Genomic DNA, 15,882 nt, shown 5'->3' on the forward strand with positions numbered 1-15,882 from the left:
TGTGGAGGAAGTGGCAGGTGACTTTCAGATGATCCAGTGCTTGCTCGGCAGAACGCGCTCTGATCAACCAATCGTCCAGGAAGGGGTAGACATGAATCCCCCCTCTCCTGAGGTGTGCTGCCACCACTACCATTAACTTGGTGAAGACCCTCGGGCGGAGGTCAACCCGAATTGCAGGACACGAAACTGATAGTGTGAGTCGTCAACTACGAACCGCAGGTATTTTCTGTGTTTGAGATGAATCGGCACATGAAAATAAGCATCTTGGAGGTCCAATGACACCAGCCAGTCCTGAAGTTGAAGGGCCTGAAGGATCTGAGAAAGGGTAACCATCTTGAACTTGTCCTTCCTGAGGAACTTGTTCAAGTTTCTTAAGTCCAAGATGGGTCTCAGTCCTCCGTCCTTTTTGGGGATCAAAAAATACGGGGAGTACCATCCCTTGTTCCTCTCTGCTGCAGGTACTGGTTCTATAGCACCTTTCTCCAGCAGGTTTAAAACTTCCTGCTGTAGGAGCGGGTTTGAAGACTTCAACGGGTGTCTCCCTGGTGGATTGCTTTGAAGTTGCTTTAGAAAGGGAAGCCTTGGGCTATTATTTCTAGAGCCCAAACATCTGAAGTAATGGCTCGCCATTCTTGCAGATGCTGTGACAGCCTGCCTCTTACAGGTGTTTTGTGATGCAAGTCCTCAAAGTGGTTTTGTGGCGGATGTTGCAGCCGCTGATGGCAGAGAGGCTGCAGCTGGAGCTGGCTTAGCACGTTTTCCTCGTCCACCGTGAGTGGCCTTTTTATGGCCCCTTTGATTGGCTATTCCTCTCGCCTTTCCATATGAGGTGTAATAACGATAGGATCGTCCCCTCCATGACTGCCCTTGCGCACGAAAAGGCTGAGGTTGCCTAATAGCAGCTCCTAAAGATTTGGCAGCTGCTTTTGAGGTCTGCAACCTCTCAAGGCTCTCGTCAGCCTTGTTGCCAAAAAGGTGAGACCCGTCAAAAGGCATGTTCAGAAGGCGGTTCTGTTCGTCTGGTGGAAAACCCGACTTCCGTAACCACGCAAATCTGCGCATTACCGTGCTAGTGCCCATGGACCTGCTTACACTATCCGCAGTGTCCAATCCAGATTGAAGGGATTCCTGCATGGCTTCCTTTCCATCTCTAACGATGGCTAGGAACCCTTCCCTTTCTTCCCCTTCTGGTATGTGCTCCACCGTCATTGCGATGCACTCCCAGAGTGTACGAAAATGTTGCCAATGCACTTGTGGAGTTGGCAGATTTCAATGCCATGGTCCCGGCTGAAAATACCTTCCGTGCCCAACCATCCACACGCTTATCGTCCCTGTCTGGAGGGATAGACGGGTACGCAAGTTTGTTGGAAGCTGTGGCTGCCTGTATGACCAGACTCTCGGGAGTTGGATGTTTTGACAGATAGCCGGGGTTGCTACTGGCTGGGTGGTATTTTGATGCGAGGGACTTATTTACCGGAGGAATAGAATCCGGAGTTTCCCAATTCTAGGCCACCCTGTTTTGCAAGGATACATGAAAAGGTAGTACTGGGTCTTCACTGGGACCATGGTCCAATATGTCTGTTAAATCATCTTGCACGAATTGGGCTGGTGGTTTAGCCCATCCCAAGTAATCTACCACCCTGGTCATTAACTGACGGTAAGATGGACTGGCATGCTCTCCTGGATCTGGTCTACCAAAGTCATTCTCAGGAGAAGTGTCAATGCCACTTGCATTGTGTAAAGACTCCACCAAATCCCTCATTCTGCTTTCCTCTGAGATCAAGCATTCTTGGACATTTGGGATGCCATATTCCAACCCAAAAGGTACATTTTCCTCATCCGATCTCTCCTGTTACTTAAAAATTGAGGTCAGGGATTTGAAAAACTCATTCCTAGGGAGAGGCTTGAAAACCTTCTCTGGGAGAGGAGGAGGAAGAGGTGTAGTACCAGGCTCTGAGGAAATAACATGTTTTGTAACCTTCTCCTTCTCTTTTTCTGGCTTCCCTGGCTTGACTGGAGCCTTTGGCGCCGAGGGTTTCAACGTCGATAAAGGCGTCGACGACATAGTAGTCGTTGACAGGGTCTGCTTCGATTTTCCCTTCGAGGTGTGATAGGTCTCGGACGGCGTCGGTGACCTTGAGCGGTCGACTCGACTCGAGCGTTTTTCGCTCTGCGTCCTGGAAGGTTCCCTATCCTTCCTTTTTCGATCACCCTGGCTCGATGGCACGCAAGTGTCGGAGCGATGACGCTCCCGGCCGGCTTCCGAAGTAGACGCGGACCGAGGCGTCGCCTTCTCAAACACCTCCATCATTTTGACCCTGAATGCTTCCCACTATTTGGAAGATTAATGTTTCGTGGGGCATTTCATCCTTTTCAGAGACTCGTCTGACGACGAGTTGGAGGGAGACCTGTGGTGTTGTTTCTTCGATTTTTTTGACGAAGACGACGAGCGATGAGAATCGCTTCTGGATCTAGATCGATGCCTTTTGCATCGAGGAGATTTCTCCTTATGGAGTCGCGACTCGATGCTAGAGGCTTTTCGATCTTTTCGACCTACCTGTAGCTTTCCTCTCCTTTCTCACAAGGCCTTCCCCGTCATTACCTGACACTTCGAACAGGCCTCCATGTCGTGGCCTTCTCCGAGGCACCACAAACACTCACGGTGTGGGTCTGTGATCAACATTTTTGAGCCACCCGACTTGCACTTTTTGAATCCCGATCTAGGGGTCGTGGTCGGCGTCAATGACGATTACATATTTCTTCTTTGTATATTATATTTCTTCACAGAACTCGAGGCGCGCCGAATGTCCGAAGCAAAGTATACTGCGGAAAAATGGAACTGAGGCCAACGGGCGCTGCGCGTGCTACTTATACACCTGATGACGTCACCCTCGACAGAGGCCTTCGAGGGACCATCGACTCGACAACATCGACACACGGCGCCCTCTGCCGATTAAAAAATTTCCGAAGAGCAGCAAAGCTGGATAGAATACATCTAAGATGAGGAATAAGTTGGAGGACACAATCCACTCGAAGATATATTTGGAACTATACTATCAGTGGATGGGAGCCATCCCACTAACAACGTGCGACACACGAGATTTGGGAACAGTTTTAACAAACCACTAACCATAACCCAGGAGAAGGGCAGTCATTTTCCTGGGGCTGGAACAGTACTGCCTCATTCTTTAGTTTCTAATGTAAGGGATAGAAGTAAGGTTTTCTTGACACAGGACAGTGGACACTTGAGTTTACAGACATCCTGACAGACACATTACCTTTAGTTGAGGCAGGTACACTCCTCTTAATAATAGGGACACATAGGTTTTCTCTTGCTATCTTGATTAATAAAGGTCTATAGCCCCAAACATGCCATCTTTGGGTCAGCCTCCTCCTTCTGCATCCTTACACTACCTTAGTTTGGGCTAAAACGCACACACGGATAGTAAAGATCTCGGACAACTTTTCCATACCTGGACTTCTGTCCGCCAAGGGCATTCAACCTAGAGCACGTTGGGACAATACCCATGGTGAATGGTGCTATACAAATGACAATTACGTTACAAACCCTGATTTGGGAAGACAGTAAAACGGTGGCATTTGCTAAATACTACCATTACAACACAAACTACACTCCTCCCCCTTAGTTCTCATTTTTTTGTTCTTTTCCGGAACACTCTTATCTGACCCACAAAAGACACACATACAAATCAACAAAATATTCACATATATAGATACATAGTCACATGATCACAGATGCATTCTTCCACATATCCATTACCCTCTCTCAAATAGACTCAAACGCAAAGGCACTTGCAGAAACCGAAAATAAACAACCACACAGACACACTCCACCTTTCTTTGAAACACAAATAAATATGATATGTCATCCATACTAATTTCTCCATCACAAGATCCCAGACGGACTCCCGTCGCAGTTCCCGCTTCTGCCATTAACTTAAATATGCAGACTACTTCCCAAGAAAGTGAATCTTGGGAGTACAATTAAAGCAAAGACCCCTCTGCTGCTTTTTCTCTGCAGTTTCCTATTGCATTGCCAAGCCAAGTGCAAGCCCCATACCCACATTCACTAGGAAGACCCCAACCACACATCTTGTCGTGTCTGACAGAGGTGGACTATCAAATCAAAGTGGTCTACTGTCTACATGTGAGCCAGGTCAATTGAAGGGGGTGAGTGACAAGGAGTTGGTGACTAAGCAATGTGGGCAAGTGAAGGGGGTGTGAGCGAGATAAGCAAATGGGATTGAGTCAAGGGTTGTCACAAACGGGGAATAGAAGTGTGAATTGTAATCGTAAGAACGACGGTCAATGGGCATTGAGAATGTGGTGCAAAAGAAGGATACATGAGACTGAAGGGAAAGGGAAATGGGGTAAATGAGAGAGAAGTACAACTCTGTAAAGGTTAATCATTACATTGACTGTTGCTGAGATCTGTGTGTAACCTTCATGCACTGCACACGACTGTGGGACTGGCTCAGCCCCTTTCTTTATTCGATGAAGTGAAGCACACTTGCTTTATGAACATATATATGAATTAAGACTTCTCTTGTATTTTGTCAGATTGCTGTGACTTGGTGCTTTGGAAGCCAGATGTATTAAACAATATATACGTTAGCTCCTGTATAACAACTTTGCAGAAAGCATTTTGTTTGTTTCTAATATTGAAGATGGAGTGGGAGAAGGAGAAGATGAAATCTCCTCTGCTGACTAAATCTGAAATTGTGGCAACAGGAAGCTAGTGCTTAATTTGCCTTCTTCCACAATTGACATTTTATGTGATCCTGAGCAAATCACTTTGTATTACTATGCCTGGTTTCCTTAACTGTCTGTAAGGAAAGTCTCACTCATACGAGTTTATAATCAATAGTGTTAATATATAAATAAATATTAACCATTTATATAATGTGTACTGGTGGGAAGACAGTATGTCAAGTGAGGTTTATATGTTGTGAAGCCTAGACAGGGTGTCAGGTCTGTCTTTTTGTTGTAGGTACGCAGGAAGCCAGGTAGGGGTATTATGCCATGCCAACGTGAGGTTGGTTCTCAGAGCAAAGCCCGGCCCCCTGACTCTGCTCTACCAATTAATTATTTTGGTTCTCCATCTCTTTACATTGATCTAAAACTAAACATGGGATGGGATGGAATGGGATGGGAGGCGATGTAGCCCGCTGTTAAATTGAAAACTGTGCCACAAGGAAACCTGTGCTCGAATCCCAGCTTTTCCATTTCATTGACTTATATTATCCTGGTGAAATAATTTATTGGTATCGGAAATCGATATTGATTCACAACCCCCAAAGTGTCAAATGGAAAGCCAAAGCGCACAATTAGGTATGTCACAACTATAGGTCTTCGCTCCTCTACCGCTAACTCCCCCAGGGTCAGTTGTTTTTCATCGAGCTGGGGGTAGATTTCTGTCTTCCGCTGGGGCCTCCCTCTGGAACAGCCTCCCTGCCACTCTAAAACTTGAAGAGAACCATCTCCGGTTCTGGGAGCACATCAAGACCTTCCTCTTTGCACCTGCCTTCGCTCCCCCTCTCCCCTGCTGATCTGCTCTCTCTTGACACCGTGCACCTGGCCACCCTCTGTCCTCCGGGCACAGGAACCTGCTCACCCTGCTACACTCACGCACTGCCTCCAGGCCACCCATTGCACTGTGGTCTGTATCTGTACCCATACAGTCCCCCACTTTTTCTTACTGCACTTATCAGACCTACCCTGTCTGCTGCCTTAAACCCAGCACTTGCTAGCTGCACTATCACTGTTTGTTGTCTTTATTATTTATTTATTTATTTTTATTTATCTGTTTCTCCTTTGCTTCGCACTTTCTACTTCTCCCCCCTTCCATGCACTTTTCCCCTCCCCCTTTCTCATGCACTTGCACGTTCTCAATGTCATTGGGCCTAGTAAGATCGCTGTTTTGTTCTCCCCTGTTCCCCTCCCTTGCCTTGTCGCGCTCTCAAACACATGTGTACGAGGGCGATACAAATAAAATATCAATATCTATATGAGACGGCAATTTGGAGATCCTCGCATTCATTCCCCTTGGGTCCTCTTCGCAGGTGGCCAGAGAAAGGTAATCCCTCTTGGATCCTGCCCATGGGGGTAGTGAAGCGAGAGAGTATCGCATGGGTGGCGGGTCCTTGGGTATTGGAGATGAGAGTTCCTCAGGCGAGAAGCAGTATTCTTCATTTCCTTTCTAGGAGGAACCCTCTATCCTCAAAGCATGTGTGGGGTATTGTTATCACTACCCCACTGACCAAAGAAATACCAGGAATCCTTACTAATCTCGAAGTACCAGGAAGAGGGAAAAGAAGGGAAGACTTAAGGGCAAGACATGGTATCCCCCTGTCCTACTGAAGACCAACCTAACCCATCCCCGACCTTTATGGGTTACTATAAAGTAGTTCCCCCACATTTCCACATATTTGACATCCGAGATCTATGTGACGTGGAAGAGGCAACTAGAAGTAATGAACACCACACCTTAATTTCAACACTTTAGTACTGGGACGAGGAAGATGCCTGCAGAGTAGTGTAAGGGTCAGGCATGTCCCTTTAACTATGGTCAGGCAAGTCTACTTAGGCATCCAGACCTACAGCCTATCAAGGGGCTACAGGTGTATAAAGCGAGACTGGTGGAGCAGAGAAGAGAGCAACAGGCAGGCCTGTGTAGGAGAGACCAGGGGAAACTTTCCGTGAGAAGGCAGGTGTCGTGGGACCTGAAGAGGAGCCTGGACGCCGGCTGAGACCCAAGAGATGTGGGAGCCTCTGCGACAGAGATTGAGCAGCTGGGGCTGCGAACAAGTAAGAGAGAGTACACCATCCGTGTCCACTCAGAACCAACAAAGCTGCCTGAGTATGCAGAATTCTGACCGGGGTGCGATCAGGGATTGCATAGGTCGGAGCCCCAGCCTGGGAAGCGAAAGGAAGCAGCAAGAGTCGCCGGAGCCAGATGCAAAAGACCTGTGAGTGTTGGGAAAAGTCACTCAGCTGTCGGGGCATTCCGGGCGGGTTTGCGCATGAATAATGAAGCACCGTATGACTGAAAGGTTCAAACCAAGATCAAATATATATTATTTTTATATAAAACCAAACTGAATAGAAGTTTAAACAGCGCTAAACTACACATATTGAATATCGGACTAAATGAAAGTTTAAAACAGTGCTAAAATATGCATATTGAATACCGAGTCGACTGAAAACCTAAAATTAAACCATGTTGAATACTGAGCTGAAATACAACTTTACAGGCAAAGCAAATAACTAATGTTATCTCAAAAGGAAAATACCCATATAAAAGCAACCCAAGGGGAAATGAGCAAGTGTAAAGGAGTGCAATCAAAGGTGGTGTATGAACAAGACCACCATAAAGTGAATCTTATGAACGGATGCAGTGTGGCAAGGCCAAAGACTGACAAGAGGTGTGTAATATGTTATGGCAAAGCCAGGAGGCTAACTAGGAAAAGCCAGAAGAGTATAAAACTGCAAGGGGCCCACAAAGAGGAAATACATGAACAGAAATGTGTACACAGGAGCAAATGGAGATGAACCTGCGTGGGATAAAGAACCTGGGGATCCTGATTGCGTGACCGGTTTTGGATGGACCGTGTTGTCCGACAACTGTGGCTAGACCAGTTAGCCCTATATTGTGAAAGACAAAGACACTTTGAACCCAACCAAGGAGAAGCACTGCAAGTGAGCTGGTGATGCAAATCAGAAGGAGGTCAGGTTAACCCAGAGTAAAGTTGAACTTTGAAATAATGAAACAAACATGGGTTGCTGCGTTGAAGTCTTGGGGAAGGAAACCCTGAAACTTGATGAACTACAAACACTGTCTTGAGGACAGGGCCTCAAGACCCCTTTTATTTGAACTGTGTACATTTTGAGCCTTTTTGTGGAAATGTCTTTAACTTGGGGAAGGGTAGCTGAAAAGGAACCTCAGAGCTGGAAGACGCTCAGAACCTTGTATTGTTCACCATTCCTTTTATTATTAAAACCCCTATACATTGTTTAGATTTAGTTGTGAGGGCAAGTATAGGTTTTGGACACAGACAGACTTTTAAGTAGAACTCCTTGACTCAGACTTTCCTTAGTTTCGTTCAGGTGGGGGAAACCCACCTTAGCATAGGGAAAGTTATGCCTTCAACCATCCTGACATTTAATTTAATAAACCATTGTATATTGTACTTTAAGTCTGTTGTATGTATCTTGCTTCATGATGCCTTCACATTGGCCAAGTACTTGGAATGCTTTCCGGACTGTACATTCCACCCCGTTTTCATGAGGTTTAGGTTAAATCAGTTGTGTACTCTGGATGTCTGGAGTGTTAGAAGGGGCCTCGAAAAGGAGAAGAGTATATGTCGGTTAAGATAAAGTTGTAAAATTAGAAACGTCTATTTTTAGAATGTGAAAAAGTAAAGGAACTGTGTTAACATTGTTTTAGTACATTTGTGTAAGATTTAAGGGTGTTAAAAGTGGATGATGGAATGCTTGACTGCAGCATTGCACGGGGACCGTGCCACTGTAGAGAAAACCTGGTTGGAGTTTCGCTCCGCATATGCTTCGTGAAACGTGCCTGAATTACGCTTTACCTAAGGTTATTATGGTTTAGTGCCTGAAATGACTCGAGTGCGTGTCAGCTGAATCAATACATGACTTCTATGCCCAATGCCATGACTAAAATGGCGGTTTAATGGTTTTGTTTAACGCTCTCTTTAGTTCCAGGTCTGATATCATGTGCGGGGGGTGGGAGTTGAGGGGTGGGATATAATTAGAAACAAAGGTTCGGCTTTCTTGTTATGCGAAATAAGAGAATGTAACTCTACTTACATGCTCGCTTTCTTTGTGAACAAGAGATGTAAGCTCCATTTATGTGATTGTAAAGCTTTCGAAAACCAATAAAAGTGAAATTTAAAAAAAACAAAAGTGGATGATTTTTAGTGTCAACTGCTAAACTGGTCCCTAGCACACGTTATTAAAGCGTTGTATGGACTCCTAGGTGAAAATTGGTTAATGCTTAGCTAAAGTAGGGAAAATAAGAAATGTGAACGTTAAAAAACACTAAAGCACTTTACTCAACTTCAGTAGGCCTGACAGTGATTAGGGCAGTTTTAAAATGGGTTTTAGTGTTTAGTGTTATAGGGAATGGAGGATTCTCAAGATGAGATGTGTGAGGCAATCAAATATGAATGTAAATACTGGTTACCTTCTCTTTTATGTTATGATGTATAAAGTGAAGAATGTATGAAGGTTTGCAATAAACTGAGGTACAATAATTCTTTTTTTTAAATAAATCCTTTTACTGCCTTTGGTAAATTGGGGAGATTACCTGGTACCTAGCTCTCTAAGAAACTACAAACCTAACAGAAAGATATGTTGCATAAAGGGAAAGTAATGTCAATAATGTCTACTATAAATACTTGTGAAAGTGAAGGTGGGGGAGAGGCTTGTATTGAGTTTAGATGCTCTGGAAGTTGGGGCCGTCGCATTGTGGGCTTGGGCCATTGCACCATGGGCCAGAAAACTGGACTTGCACTCCAGGCCAAAAGTTGCCAGTGCTCCCCTGGGGTCAATGCAATGGTGATGTGGATGAGGTTCGCTAGGGCAGCTTGCCGGGGCTCCCCAGGGCGGTTGGCCATTCAAACCCTAGGGAGAGTGGGGATGGGATGTTGAGGGAGGTGACACATTATGTTGTTCTTTGGCCAGTAGCTGTGTAGCATATAGTTTGTAGGTGAAATGCAGGATACCGGGTCTGGCCCTTGGCCATATCAGGCCAGAAAAGGTACAAACAGGTGAAGTCCTTCTCTTCATCCGTCCTTTGCTGAGGACGCGTAAGGAGGACTAGTGAAATAGGTGTTGGACGGAGGAGCGAGTGGCAGGGGCTGGTCACGTATCCAGCAGCCCCCTCAATACTGGAGTCCTTATGTAGCAGTTTAAAAGGCATGACATTGGGAGTGGGAAGAGCAGTTGAGTGGCAGAGCCTGGTCACCTGAACAGCAGCCCCCTTAATGTTGTCTGATTGGATCTGACCTAGAGTACTTATGTAGATGACTGAAAGGCAGAAAACAGGTGGTGGGCACAGCAGTTGAGTAGCAGGGCCTGGTCACCTGACCATCCACCTCCTCAATGCTGTCTGCCTGGAACTGGCCTGGAGTCTTTATGTAGCCACCTGCAAGGTGGCAAAACTGGAGTACACTGCCCCACGGAGGAGAAGAATCATCCTGACAACTTTCAGTTTAATTAAGACATTATTTCTTTATATTGGCCACACCTATGCACATTAGTTAATAAAACCCTTTATTAACTCGATTCCCTTGTCCGGCCTATTTGCCGATCAATGTCCACGGTGTGACACACAGCACCAGGTGCTATATGCTTGAGCTGGCAAAGTCAAACGGGCAGCACAGACTGCATTCCATGGAAAGAAGGTCAAGCTGGGAACATTTCATAGCAACAACACAGATGCCGGAAACCTTCTTAAAGAGGTTCACAGAGAGGCAACTGGACAACCCAGAGAGCAGAATCCTGATTAAAAGGTAAATATCTCATTATGTGAAGATATCGTGAAGACAAAAGAGGGACACGTCATGCTCTCAGCAATAGCACCTACCTCAGCTTAAAGAGGGCCCACCACATTACCTAAAAGTATATGTAAAGTGTGCCCATGGTAGTAAAGAAGACTAACAGCCAGGAAAAGGTGTTGAGGGGTGTACTTCCAACCAGTGAGATGTATTCCAAACCCAAGCAGGTATGCCACCAAGCTGGAACTGCCGGTGCCCTCTATCTATGTGAAGCAGAAGACTACATGTAGCTAGGCTGAGTGGATTCAGATTGGATGGGAAGAGATTCCCTACCTGAGGGCCTGTTTCAAGCTTGGGTCCAGGGATCAATCAGAAGTATGACGATTAGGAGGAAACGAAGGGGAAGGCTCTGAGTTTGAGAAATCAGAGGGGCTATAGAGTCCTGGATGAAACCACTGGTATAGGGGCTGCCAAGAGGCTCAGTAACCTTGAGGTTGTCAGAAAGTCACTGCATCCAGATTCCGAGGGAAAGCGCACGACAGGAAGGGGTTTGTCCATGCCTTGTGCCAGCATGCAAGACAATGACCACAACATGAGCACGGGTTGGCCCAGACACACAGATGCACACAGGTAGAAATGCACACATAATAAAAGCTGTCATGTCTCAGTGGCCTGCACAGCTGTGGAGATGCGCAGTGCCATGGGCATAGGCAGACCCACAGATCATACACAGCACACATATTTCGAGGGCGCACATCACAGAGGTTCAACTTTGGTGTAATGCTGCACTATGTCCACAGTGATTTGCAGGTAAAGGATAGATCTACTTACCTAGGATGCTAGTCCTGGGGAGTACTTGGACAGCGGGGACCAATACTGGTAACACCTGGTCCGTCAGCTCTCTGTGAGAAACACACAAATAAGTAAATAGGTGAATATAAGGCAAGTGGGAAAGACACTGTATGAGGACCACGGCTATGACCAGCAGTGTTGCCATGACCACACATTGTAAGCGACTTTGGGCTTGTTTTAGCACAAAGTAACTTCTAATATTTAAAGGTAGCTTGGTGTGATTTTGTTTGCTTATGTCAACCAATGTGCACCTGTAATTGGGCTTCTTCATCCTGCATCCTGCAGCTAAGCCCATTACCCATGTCCTGGCCACACAGAGCGTACTATGAGAGCAGCATCTTAACAACCTGCCATTACTTATTTATTTTGTCACCAGCACACCATTCTTGTGCATATGTTTAGGGATGTTTCACTGATGGGACCGTTTCAACTAAAATACCCCTCCCAGCTCGTTTCCTAGCCAATAGGGTGTCCACTTGAGGTGTTTAAAGTGACACAATAAAGATCCAATTTAAACGTTAGTCACGATCACCCTCATTCTAAAATGGGTACTGCATTAAAGGCATATTGCTTTTACGCCTATATTTGTTTTGTGCAAATTTAATTTTATTGAGACTCAGAGCAGGGCTCACACAGCTCCTACACCAGGAAAGAAACAGATCTGTTACTTTCACAGTTTCAAAATGTCCAGGTCTGGTTGCACTTGTCGTCTCGAGTTAAACAAACCTAAAGGCCTAGAACAATGAACTTGCACATGCTTACTAACAAGAAACAAAATAAAACTCTAGATCCCCCCCAAGCCCCTCACCGTCCCTTATTAACTCTCTCCCAACCCTTCACCCATCCCCCCCCTAGAACCTCCCGGTCCAACAGCAAAATCATAGTTAAACCTCTTGGGCACGTGCTAAATGCTCCACAACCAAAATGTGCTTTTTTTCAAACCCCTTTACACGAGACCACACAGTTCTGCATTGTTTACTGACTCCCCTTCAAACCCTCTCCTCTATGCTCCGTGTCAGTTTTCGCCTATTCAACAAACCCTTTATCCGGCCTCAGAAAACTCCTTTCCTTGGTCTCTCCACCCTGTAGAACTCCAGATATGGGATTCCATTCCATGTCATTGTGTGCATGGGACTCCATCATGGCTGCTGCGAGGGTGTCCATTTCATGCATTTCTTAGGCCTTGTCCAGCCACTCCACCTTAGTGGGGAGATAGGTCCCTTTCTAGTACCTGGTGAGACACACTCGTGCTGCCATGATTAGGTTCCTTGGCATGTGCGACAGCAGCGAATAGTCCCCTGCATCTTTCTCAACCACAAACAACAATGGCAATGGTGACAGAGTCCTGGCAATGCCATCTCTGGCACGCACCCAGCCTAAAACCTCTTTCCAGTAAAGTTGTGCTTTCGGACAGCTCCACCATTGGTGCCAATAGTCACTAAAGTCTGTGCAGCCCCTCCAACAATGGGGACTAACCCTTGTGTACTTTCGTGCCAACCTCTGTGGAGTGAAATTCCATCGGAACAGCAGCCTACTATTGTGCATTTCATATTGCACTGCTATCGTGGAGGACCAGACTGATCTGTAGGTGGTGGTCCAGACCTCAGTTTCCTCCTGCAGCCCCAGATCAGGCTCCCAACTTTCTTGTGTATGCGGCACAGTGAGATGCCCTCTGTTAAGAAGTGATGCGCATAACTGTGATATAAGCCCCCTTGATCCCCTGTGCGAGTCAAGAACCTGTTCTCGAGGTGTTAAGTGGCACTGCATTGGTCCTTCCCACCGCGGGTCCAATAGCACACCGCAAAGCTGCACGTACATCAGCAGTTGTATGTCTCCTATTTGCAGGGTTCCCTCCAACTCCTCTTTTGTTAGCACGACCTCTTTTTTCCACAGTTGCCCCGTCCTTAGAGGGCAAGCCTCATGTAATGATTGGAAACGTGTGGGGACCACTAGTAAGTCTCTGATCGGCGAGGCCCATATGCAACTGAGTGCGGAGGGCATGATGTGACCCCTATCACATCCCTGGATTTCCGCCAGATGGACCAGAAGACGTGACCAGAGGGTGATTGCATATCCTACACAACAATATTTCCTGCGGGACCCACAGCCATTCCTCTAATGTCACTGGCGCAAATAGACTGTTTTCTAGTGCCACTCACTGCTTCCCCTCAAGTGGTCTCGTATGATCCTCAGCTGCACCGCCCTGAAGTATTCCTGCAGGTCAGTGTAGCCCATGTCATCCATATTTTTTGGAAGGATCATCTATTTGTATGATACTCTAAGTCTTCGGTTCGCCCACAAGAATGCAAGGAGTTCTTTTTTCATCACTAAATGGAAATCAGCCGGGTTACTTATCTATTTATTCGAATTTGTAAAGCGTGCAGCAGCCCTAAGGCATCGTGGTGCTTGTTACAGGGAGTGGCAATCTTTGTTACAGTGTTATACATTTATACTTTACAAATAGTGTGGTATTTACATACAAAGTATATACAATTACAGTTGAGGGAAATTAGGAGGAGTAAGAAGTGTAAGGAAATAGAGGAAGGGTTAGTTGGCAAAGGAACTTTTGATGTTTTTGCAGAAAGCAGGAGGGAGGTTTCAGCTCTGAGGGTGGTAGGTAGTGAGTTCCATAGTTTTGGGGCTATGTAGGAGAAGCTAATCCCTCCTGCTTTGGCTCTGCGGATGTGAGGGATATGGAGTTGATTGGCGTATTGCGTTCTTGAGGGACGTGTGTAGGATGTTCTGGATATTGATTCTGTTAGGTATGACGGTGCTGTGTGGTTGATGCATTTGTGCGTGATAGTGAGGATTTTGAGTGTGATGCAGTCTTTTATAGGAAGCCACTGTGCTGCCTGTCTGGCTTGGGAGATGCGGTCCCGTCTAGGATGCTTAGTGCTGCTCTAAGGGGATTGTTTTGTGTAGTTTGGAGTCTGTTTAGGTTTTTTGTGGCTGTGCCTGCTAGGAGAGCATTACAATAGTCTAGTTTGGAGCCTATGGTTTCTCTAGCTATTGCGAGGCAGTTTGGTTTAGAGAGGTAAGGTTTTATGGCATTTATGAGTTTGGTGCTGTATGTTGAGGCGGAGGCGATGGCACTGACTTGTTTGTTCATTGATAAAGTAGTCATTGATAAAGTAGCATCAGTGTGAACGCCTAGCGTCTTGACAGACGACGAGACTGGGATGATGGAATTGTCTATGTTGAAGTTGGAGTATTGGATGTCAAGTTTGGCTAAGGTGGCTTTTAATCCGAGGATAAGACTGTCAATGACTGAAACAGGAAGAGCAATCTTGGCAACATTTTCATTTTTATGGTGGTGAACCTACCTGTCCATGAGAGGCTGAGCTTTGACCACCTTCCCATGACTGATTATTTTCCCCCATAGCTGCACACAGTTCGCTCTGTAGTGCTCGGTGAGCTGTCTGGTGACTGCAACCCCTAATGTTTTGATGTTGTACCCTGCCATGAATTGGGTGATGCAGGTGCTATCCTTGGTTAACGGTAGTGCCACTGTTTTGTGTAGGTTTATATGAAACCCTGAATATGTGCCAATTGTCGCTGGAGGGTTGTGTCGCTGGAGGGTTGGGATAGATGATTCTGAGCTGGGCGAGTGACATAAGTCAGTATGTAATCAGCAAACAAGGACAATGTGTATTCTCGTCCATATCTTTTGAATCCATGTATATCACCATTCGGCGAATCACCTGCGCGAGGGGTTCTATCACCAGAGCGTAGAGCAAAGGTGATAGCGGACAGCCCTAGCAGGTTCCGATGCTTATTTTAAACACATCTGAGGCTGTCCCATTGACTACTACCTGAGCTATGGTGTTCCTATACAGCACAATGGCACCAGCCATCCAGCTCTGCCAAAAGCCTAGTTTGTTAAGGACTGCTCGTACAAAAGGCCATTCCATTCTATCAAAGGCCTTTTTGGAGTCTATCGATATTAAGGTAGGATCCTCTACACTCGCTCTGGCAACTAGGTCCAGGGTTTTAAGGATAATATCTGAGCCTTGTGTGCCTATCACATAGCCCACTTGGTCAATATGAACTAACTTCAGAAGGTGACTACTCAACCGGGCCATTAAGACACTTGCATATATGTTTCAATCAATGTTAATTAAAGATGTAGGGCGGTACGAGTAAAATTTGTTTTATCCGTCCTTTCTTGGGCAGCACTATGATCCTCGCTTGCGTGAATGAGCTGGGGGCTTGGACTGAATGTAGTATATTGTTAAACGATTTTGTGAGGAAGGGGGCGATGGCTGGCCCATATGTTTTGTAGAAGGCAGGCGTGTAGCCATCTTGCCTGGGCACTGTGCCTGCTTTGATTTTGGAAATTGCCCTCTCCACTTACTCGCTATCGATGAGGGTACTGAGTGTGTCGCTCTCTTCCGGCGTCAGCATTCATGTGATCATCCCTGTTAGGTAGTCCTCGATGCCATGTGCGTCTTCGGAGCATTCAGCAGTATATAAAGCTGCATAAATG

General features: G+C 46.1%; 1 protein-coding gene across 3 annotated transcripts in view; it reads right to left on the reverse strand.

Moving 5' to 3' along the window:
* The window catches only part of LOC138568036 (NXPE family member 3-like), a 770,737-nt gene that overhangs the window by 215,201 nt on the left and 539,654 nt on the right, over positions 1-15,882 (reverse strand). For all 3 annotated transcript variants that reach the window (XM_069646416.1, XM_069646415.1, XM_069646417.1), the window contains exon 3: positions 11,376-11,446. In XM_069646416.1, coding sequence (XP_069502517.1) covers positions 11,376-11,446 — 71 coding nt within the window. The remainder of the gene's footprint in view (positions 1-11,375; positions 11,447-15,882) is intronic.

This window comes from Ambystoma mexicanum, chromosome 1p, assembly GCF_040938575.1.
Source record: "Ambystoma mexicanum isolate Mex_15411 chromosome 1p, UKY_AmexF1_1, whole genome shotgun sequence".
NCBI classification, from domain to species: Eukaryota; Metazoa; Chordata; class Amphibia; order Caudata; family Ambystomatidae; genus Ambystoma; species Ambystoma mexicanum.